General features: G+C 51.1%; 1 protein-coding gene across 1 annotated transcript in view; it reads left to right on the top strand.

Moving 5' to 3' along the window:
* sall1b (spalt-like transcription factor 1b) overlaps positions 1-5,175 on the top strand; it is a gene marked incomplete at both ends in the record, with an annotated part of 5,346 nt that extends 171 nt beyond the window's left edge. Inside the window, 2 exons of the mRNA XM_080002925.1 lie at positions 665-4,008; positions 4,792-5,175. Coding sequence (XP_079859051.1) covers positions 665-4,008; positions 4,792-5,175 — 3,728 coding nt within the window. The remainder of the gene's footprint in view (positions 1-664; positions 4,009-4,791) is intronic.
* Between the last annotated feature and the right edge of the window lie 4,552 nt (positions 5,176-9,727).

The raw sequence follows: 9,727 nt of genomic DNA, 5'->3' as shown, positions 1-9,727 counted from the left end.
TTTTATTATTACTGTCGTTACTATTTATCTAGCATTCATTATGCATTTTGTTTATAATTTTAACAAATACAACTTCTGAAACTTTTTCTTGGGCTTTTTTCTTTTCTTTTATCCAGTAAAATGCGTTTTATTTGTTTTTGTTTTATTTTTTAATCAATTAATTAATTGTAAATATTTTATGAATCCACTTTTTAAAGGCATTTTTACTTGTTTGTTTTCTTTTTATGTATTTCATTTGATTGCCTTATTTCAATATGAAGCACTTGTCGACCATGTCGTGTCGGACACATGCTATATAAATAAATGTGAATATTATCATCATTATCAAGACTTCTCAAATATTCTCACGTGTCACGGATTTAGCCATTCTTTTGGAGTTGGAAAGCTTTATTAACTGATTTGGATACAAAAGCTTTTAGATCTAATGACTGTGGTCTGGATACTGACTTGGACCATTCTAATTCCACTCAAATCTGTAATAATAATAATTATTTACAAAATCCAATATGTGCTTCCCATAAATTCTGATGAGACCGCTGGATGACTTTATTTGTAATTTTTTGGGGGATTCTCATCTTAAAGGTCTGCTGCGAGTCTGGTGAATGTTTAATTAAGCCATGTAAAAATGCCAAAAAGTTAATTTCCTCCTCTCCATGGATTTCAGACGGTGACTGTGTCAGTGTGGGGGCCCCCGGTCCCCACGCCTGTGGTCGGTGCTGTGAAGAGTTTGCCGCTCGGTCGGATCTGGAAGAACACGAGAGGAACTGCTCCCCAAACCCGGTTGTTGTGATCGTGAACGAAAACGACGATCTCTCGTTTCTCTCCCACCACGGCTTCTTTGCCGCAGCCTCCTCAGCGGGCACCGCGGGACGGGAGGCTGAGGGTGCGAATAACTCTGTGACGACGGAGAGCAGCGTTCTGGAGGACGCCATGGATTGCTCTAAAAGTACAGGTTGCCATGGCGATTTCAATGGCACCTGTTACACCCGCGGCTGCCCCGCCAAGACGGACACTGACTTTTGCGCCACAGACTTCTCACCATCGCTACTTCAGTCCGGCAGCTCTTCTGAGCAGGAGCAGGATTTCCTATGGATGGACGGCAACGTGATCATCGAAAACCTCGAGAGCACCAAAGTGGCCGTGGCACAGTTTTTGCAGCAGACTCCACCGGGCGTGCGCCAAAACGGAAACCATAAGAGGTCCGTCTCTTCTCTGCTGGAGCAGCTCCTGGCTCTCCAGATGCAGCAGATCCACCAGCTGCGGCTGATCGATCAGATTCGCCACCAGGTTCTGGTACTGGCCGCCCAGAGAGCCGAGACGCCGGGGACGGCGGCGGGCTGTGGCCGAGACCTCTCGTCGTCAAAGTCAATCGATCGACTCACCGAGCTCAGCTCCAATCTGTCCAAACAACTCGCCGTGGCGGCCGGTGCGGCCCAGTGCTTGGCCTACCAGTCCGCCAACATGGGCGACTTCAGGAAAATAACGACAGCAGAGCGGCAACGGCCCAGTTATCTTGACGGCGAGCGTGTGTTTAGCTCGGACCCTTTGCGAAGTCTGGGAAAGCTTGTGACCTCTGCCATTCACAATCAGCTTTCCAAAACACAGTACATGTACTCTGGTGGCCCCCACCCACAATTAAATGTTTTATCTCAAACCAAAATATCCTCTTTGGCAATTAGTACCGATAGTTTTATCAACAAAAGCACAAACAATCTGCATTTCATTCAACCGCAGTCGACGAGCAAACTGCAGATGAATTACAATCAGATGCTAAAAATTGGTGCAGTTGTGGAGGATCTGGATGCATTGGCCGCTTTGGCCCAAAAAAGGAAGTGTGACGCAGCGGGTCTCACTGAAACAAAGATCTCTTCAAAAGACGCTTTCTTCAAACACAAATGCAGATTTTGCGCCAAACTATTTGGGAGCGACAGCGCCCTGAAAATCCATTTGCGGTCGCACACCGGAGAAAGGCCGTACAAATGCAACATCTGTGCAAACAGGTTCTCCACTCGTGGAAATTTGAAGGTGCATTTTCAGAGGCACAAGCAGCGCTATCCCCACATCCAAATGAATCCGTACCCGGTACCAGAGCATCTGGACAATGTCCCGACCAGCACCGGGATTCCTTACGGCATGTCAATGCAACCAGAGAAAATAGTCACACGTTGGATTCATAGTAAACCGCCTCAGACGGCTATTACTGCCTCAAGCTCTTCAGTATTACTGGGATCTACCAAACAACACGCGCTCATCAAAAGAGAGGCTCACTCAGATTTAGCATCCGCACCCTGTAACCAGGGACTTCTTCACTTTGACCCCACAATAAAGCCAAAAAATACCGGTCACCCGGCAGGGACCGGACACGACTCTATGACGGCCATGAACCGCAAAAATGAAGAAAAAACGTCTTTAAGCGTGGTCTTCAAGATGATGACGACCAAGCTCGAAGAGTCAAAAGAGCGTTCGCCCGACGACGTCCTGTTCAGGCACGCAAACTCCGACTCGGCCCAGGGAATCCAGCGCCTAAAATCCTCGGAGACTTCCAAACTGCAGCAGCTCGTGGAGCAGATCGACGGGAAAGGCTCCGACGCCAACGAGTGCGTCGGCTGCCGCCGCTCGCTGAGCTGCCGGAGCGCTCTGCGGATGCACTACCGCACGCACACGGGGGAGCGGCCCTACCCCTGCAAGCTGTGCGGCCGCGCCTTCTCCACCAAAGGAAACCTCAAGACTCACCAGGCGGTCCACCCCGCGGCGTTACCGCCGGGGGCCCAGCGCTCGTGTCCGATCTGCCAGAGGAAGTTCACCGACGCCCCGGCCCTGCAGCAGCATGTCCGCCTGCACCTGGTCGGGCAGATTTCCCGCGCGGCGGGCTCGAGTGAGGACGCGCCAAGGCCAGCGAAACGCAGTGAGGGATTCACGGACAACGAGAACTCGATTGAGTTGATGGACTTTTCCGATAATGATGACGATGATGAGGACGAGGAGGATGATGAGGGTGACGACGAAGGCTCCGGTGAATGCGGCCCATCTCAGTTCGAGTCGCTGCCGAGTAGCTTGTCCTCGTCCGTGTCCGATATGAGTTTCTCCGAAGCCCCCGACGCGACGAGCTGCTGCCAACGAAACGAGGGGCTGCGGTACAACTTTATCAAGATAGAGAGGGAGAACAGAGCGACGGGGGAAGGTTGTCTCACATACAACCCGACGTCTGCTGAGGATCGATACGGCGGAGAACCCGCCTTTTCCGAAGGCTTGGCTCCCGAGCGCTCGTTCTCTACGCACAGTCTCAGTTTGTACGATCTCAACTCGGAGAAACCCTTCCCGGCCCAAGCGAGCGCAGCCCCCTCACAGCTCCGCGAGAGGTGCACGGCGCCCTCCGACCTCAAGCTGTACAACCCGAAGGACCCCCCGAGCCCGGTCCACTGTTTCCGGGAGAAGGGGACATTTCGGCACACCGCGTGCGACATCTGCGGGAAGAACTTTGCCTGCCAAAGTGCCTTGGACATCCATTACAGAAGCCACACCAAAGAGAGGCCGTTCATCTGTACAGCCTGCAACAGGGGCTTCACCACCAAGGGGAACCTCAAGCAGCACATGCTCACGCACCAGATGCGGGACCTGCCGTCACAGCTGTTTGAAGCCGCCCATCCCAACAGAGCACCCAACGCCGCCTGCTCAGTGCTGTCCCTGGGCCCGTCGGCCTTCAAGGCCGAGGCGTCCGCTCACCCCCACACCCCCGCCGGGAACGGCAGAGTCCCTTCCGTCATCTCGTGGAGCTCCTCGTTTCCCGCCGCCGCCGCCGCCGCCGCCGCCTACTCCTCCTCCTCCTCCTCCCCGTCGTCCGCCGCCGTCCCGGCCCGACGCGCGGCCAAGCAGCACCGGTGCAGGACTTGCGGGAAGACCTTCTCCTCCTCCAGCGCTCTGCAGATCCACGACCGGACGCACACCGGGGAGAAGCCCTTCGCCTGCACTGTCTGCAGACGGGCGTTCACGACCAAAGGGAATTTAAAGGTACAGCTCACCTGTACATGGGATTCAATAACTCCATCAACTCCTTTTTAAACTGTGCCCCAAACGACCGGAGACGTCAGCCTGTTTCAGGTTGCATCACACGTGATCCTTTCGCTGGAAAGGGGATATAATCCTGTGATCGGGGCCCAAAGCACAAGGAAGAAAATAGAGTTTTTTTAATGATGTATGTACATGTATATGTATGATATAGTTATGTATATGAAGTTGGAGTTGATCCAGGACAGGGTTAGTTGTGCTGTAGGATGAGCGCTCTGTGGCTCCTCAGGTGGTGTCACATCAGCTGCTGTAAAATCACTCGTTTTCACATACTTGTATATACTGTACGCAGAGAGGGAGCCTCGTAACTAGTCATTCAATTAGGGGACAATGACGGAAATTGTTCGGGTTAGTGGTTCTATTCCCTGTGGGCCATTGCGTAGCTGGTACGTTCACTGATTTGAATGCGTATTTTAACCTATACACTCACCACTATAAGCTTATAATTCGAGGAGAGGAGTCCAACCCATGTTGTTTGGTGCCTTTTTTTGGTTAAACGTGGTGTCTATGCATTACGGGCGACCAATGGTCTTTCTGTAAACGTAAAAACTAAAATTGCCAAACCCTTTGAGCTTCCAGTTTTCTGCTTAGCTCAACTGGATTAGATGGGATGGATACGGAAGGGGTTCAATTTGTCCTCAGGAAAGGGATTTCGATAAAAACACGCTTTGACGAGAAGCGCCTTTGGTCTCCGTAAATAAAAACGAACCAAATGATCTTTTGCAGGTCCATATGGGAACCCACATGTGGAACAGCGCCCCCTCCAGGCGAGGCCGCAGGCTGTGTGTGGATGGACCCCCGGTGCCCGTGGGGAGCTCCTCCGCGGCGAGGCTCCCGGCGCCGCCACACAGGAAGCCAGCGACCACCTCTCGTCCCGACGACTCGGTCCTCGGCTGGGCCCCGCGCGCGGGGCCTCTCTCCGGGCCCCCGAACGCCGATGACACTCTGGTCACTCACAGTAGGGAGGTGCCTTACTTCTTTGGGAGAACGGGGCCCGGGGCACAACATCCCGCCGAGGAGAGAGGCGTGGGCCCGGGCGAAGCGCGCCACACGGACCGGCCCGACTCGCTCGCGGCGGGCGGAAGAGATCGGAACGAACGAGGCGTTTAGCTCCCCCTCGCGGCGGAGAGTTTGTCCGTTTGTTCAGAGTCAGTGCAGCTACATCCCTCTGCCGCGCATCGTTTTACGAAAACGTATTTATTTGGTACTTTTTGGTATTCCCTTGCATTTTGCTGAGCACACGCGCGCCGCCACCAAACCCAAAATAACTGTGGCACATCCACGCCGCCGCTCCGAACCAGGAGCGGCCGCGTGGTGCTGACGGCCCCGGAAGCGGCTCAAAGGCCGGACACCTCCACCGCAGTTGAAAGGAAACACTCATGTAAAACTATAGAAAAAGCATGTGTATATATATTTTTTTTAAATCTTCCTCCTTCTTTGACGTGTAAAATTTCATCCTTGGGTTGTCCCTCGCCAGCCGCTGAAATAAAGGAGAAAAGAAGCGTTGATGTTTTTCACTGCGTCGCTGAATAACTTGTCGTCTTTGTGTTTACAGATTCGATGTTTCACATGTGCAGGGGTTGAGACGGGTGTGGACTCGGTTCCCTCCGGATTTACTTATGAGGAGAAGAAAAAGAAAGGCGCCTCACAACTGGTCCAAATAGATAGACGAATAAATAAAACCCTCTGTTGAGGTGCCGGAGGCAGGATCCAAACTCTGGTGGCTCAGGTGGGACGGCGCTGCCGTGCTTCTCCTCTTGCTTTTTTTTTTTTGATATCATCGATACTTAATGCGTCTCTCAGCTCGTGTTGAAAGACGTGGAAGTTGCTCCTTTCGTTTCGACAGCTGAAACAACACAGACCGTACAGCTGATGTCAGACTTGGCATCACACACAAGCACGCGCACACACACACACACACACACACACACACACACACACACACACACACACACACACACACACACTATACAGAAAAGGTTATCCTCGTCCTCAAAAAACGTTTTTTTAACGCCGTATGAGCATGAAAAATATTCACCGGTTAAAAAATGTTTTTTTGGAATTCCATATAAACGTTCCAGCACATTCACTGGTTCACCTCTCGTTATTGTTATCGTTATGTGTGTGTGCGTGTGCGTGTGTGTGTGTGTGCGTGTGCGTGCGTGTGCGTGTGCGTGTGTGTAGGTTACTGCATAAAGGGGTGCACATTATTAACTATTTCATCAAATCATCTGATCACTTATATGACACTTTTGATGAAGTTGAAATGTGGGATGTGGGACCTTGAAATGTAAATATTTTCGACAGTACTACACACCTCGCACCGCCTCAAATACTGTAACTCGGTGTGCACGATGCGACTTATTGCCGATGCTCCCAAGCGGATCGATTCCTCCCTGTCGGGCCGCCGCCGCCGCCGCCGCGTTTGGGAGGCGGCGCTGGTTTTGCGGGAGGCACTTAATTGATTTCGCCGAGCGCTCGCCTCCACTTTGGAGTGGCCGCCCCCCCCCTCCGTCCGCGTCGCACAACGGCCCCCCGCGGCGGGGCTCCCCTGTTGTTCCTCTGCTGTGCCGCTCTGTCACTTCCCTCCGGCAGCTGACGTGGCTAAATCCTTAAACCTGCCCTCCTCTCCGGCCGTGAGTATCAGAACGATGACTATTCAGCCGGAATAAAGCGACCGTAATCCCGACGCCAAGCCACCGCCCGAAGCCATTCAGAGATATCTATCTCATACAGACGGACGGACGGGAAAATATTTGATGACACACCATCAAGGGCCCAGGGGCCGGAGGGTCTTGCCCGAATAAACGATAAATACCCCGTTGACCGCTCGAGGTCCTCATCAGATCCATATAATTCATCGGATTCATTCACCGCGTGTTTCTCTCTCGATGATTTAGGACGGAGTGGTACAAGTACACACCGCTGCACTGGAGTGGACCAAGTAGGAGCCCTGTTGTCGTATTTAAGAAAAAGTCTTTCCACCTGGAACGTTGTTTCGTGTTTTTACTGGATCGTGTTGTTTTCTTTCAACCGCTCAGACGTTTTGCGGTTCACTCACCTCCAATCGGACTAAAAAAAAAATTATAAAAAAAAAAAAAAAAAAAAGAGGACGTTTATAACCCAACTGTGCTGATTCTTTCCCCCGGGGGAGGAGGGGCTTTCCACGAGAAACTCCCACAGTACTGTCATTTGCGAGCGGATCACTCACAAATAAAGGGCGAGAAGCGCTTACTCCCGTGCGAGTCGACGGGAGTTAACGACCCGTAAACCTGTCGTCACCTCACCCGGAGGAGATATTTTTAGTCCCCCCGGGTGGTGACGAGCAGGGCCCCCCGTGCCGCAGCGCGCGCCCGTCCTGACATGAGGACGTTACACCGCCGTCATTACAGAAGCCCCCTGAATGCTCTGAGTGGATTCCAGAACGGGCCTGTGTGTGTGCATCCACCCACATCAATCAGATATGATCCCTGTCCCATGTCTGATGCACTGGTGTATTGTTGGGAAATATGTGGCCCCGTGGCCCTGTGCGCGCTTCCACAAAGCCCCCAAGAGCTTACTTACTTAAAAAAAAAAAAAAAAAGAGCGAGAGAGAGAGAGAGAGAGAGAGAGAGAGGAAAAAAAAAAAAAAGGAAAACCCTCATCACTGTGGCTAACAAAGGTGTTTTTTGTAATCATTGCATATTTCACTGGAAAACTGCCGGGATCAGCACGTTGTTTGCAAGATGGCATTTCCTTTGTAAGCACTTCAACAGTGATCGCCGCACTTTTGTTGCTGTGACAATGGAAATATTCAATAACAGATGACCTGCCAAATCTGCGACATAGTGAAAATCTCTCTCTAGCCCCCTATCTCTCTCTCTCTCTCTCTCTCTCCCTCCCTCCCTCTCTCCCTCCCTCTCTCTCTCTCGCTCTCTCTCTCTCTCTCTCTCTCTCTCTCTCTCCCTCCACCTCCCCAAACCCTACTGTCAGTCGCTAACGTTGTGGTTATGGCTTCTTTGTTTCGGGCCCACCGCAGATTATTTTCGTCCGCACAGAGAGAGACAGTGTCCGGGGCTCAGACTAGTTTGTCCGTTTTTCCGTCCAGGGCAGGGAGAACGCACGGCCGTGTCACCCCGTGCGTGTCAATTTGTCATCTGGCTTTTGTTTTTTGTTTTTTTTGGGGTCTTTTTTTCATTTTTTTTTTTAAATCTGACCTAATATTGGCTTTTGATGTCATGCTAATGAGTATCCGTTTTGGATGGAGGTGGCACGGTGTCCCCTCGTCCTCTCGGGGCTCTTCATCACTCCTGATAAATGTCCCCTGGAAGCTGCTGTAATTTGCATATCCTCACAAATCACTTTTAGGAGTCCTTTGCTATGAAGATTTTTTTTTTGATTTTTTTTATGGTGTTCTTCAGTTTCCATAATGAAGATTTATTTAGATGGTAGCTACTGATCCTGCGCTTTGACGGTGGACGCCGGTGCGATTAAAGCGATCAGAGCGTGAGTTTTGTCCCGTAAACGTGCATTTTTTTATTTTTTTTGCATCGCAATTAGGCTCGTTAGTGTGTTTTATCTAATCAACAGCGGCTGTGGAGTAAAGAGCGTTTCACTACACATGCACGCACACACACACACACACACACACACACACACACACACATACACAAGTCTGCAGATTGAAGTTTCTGCCTATTGCAGTGCGGTATTGCTTGATGTCATTGTAAATAATCGTTCAATAAAACCACAGCTACACAATATATTCCTCATTTCATTGCCATTGCATTTAAACATTTGTCTTGTCTTTCAACCAGTCAATTAATAAACCAATTAATCAATCAGGACTGAGTCAAACACTGTTACTCCCCGGAAGTAACAGTGTTTGTCTTGATTGAAGGGTATCTAGCAGCCATAGAACGGAGGCCCGCACTCCACAAAGCCTCCATCACATCGGTGACTCTCTTCATGGTTTGAGTCCCATTGCGCAAAAGTTCATTCTCAGTGCGTCTGAATGGTGGATGAACAGCTGGCGAGCGCTGGCCCGACGCTTCACTAAAGCGAGATCCCGATTTCGGATTTCTCCGCCAAACCTTCGCCGGGCTGGCGTGCAAAGGCCTGGGGAGGGGGAGCGGGCCGCACTTCCCTCTGGGTGCGGGCGCTCAGTGTCCACGTCGAGGGATCTCGATCCTTCGCACCTCACGCATCCCGGTCACGCGGAAACCACCCCACCTGAGCAGTCCACCGTCTGAAGCCGGCCTCTGCGTACTGGACCTGGCGACGTTGAAATGGCTACGCGATAGTGTGCTGGACATGTGATGTCATACGAAGGAAGAAGACCTGACCTCTGAGCGTCCACACGCACAAAAAAATACAAACATTTAAAAGAATTGCGTGTACAGCCCCTGGGAAGGGACGATTCCCATCACAGGAGACAAAAGTTCCCTTCAGCTCCACTCTCCATCCCATTGACTTTGCTTTGTCCAGTTTAAATGTGTTTTTTTTGGGGTTTTTTTAAATGAAGGGTGCAGGGTGTTTAAAATGTCTTTTCTCCCGTCGTCAAACATTATCGGTCGCTGTAATGTTAACACCCAAATCCAGAGCAAGGACCTTCCAATGTCCTCGTGGAGCCATTCGTCTCCCTAAAGTTCCCATTTACATGTGGGAGGGCGGACCATGCATC

The sequence above is a fragment of the Zeus faber genome, assembly GCF_960531495.2.
Source record: "Zeus faber genome assembly, chromosome: 6".
Lineage (NCBI taxonomy): Eukaryota > Metazoa > Chordata > Actinopteri > Zeiformes > Zeidae > Zeus > Zeus faber.
This window is presented reverse-complemented; position numbering and strand designations above follow the sequence as displayed.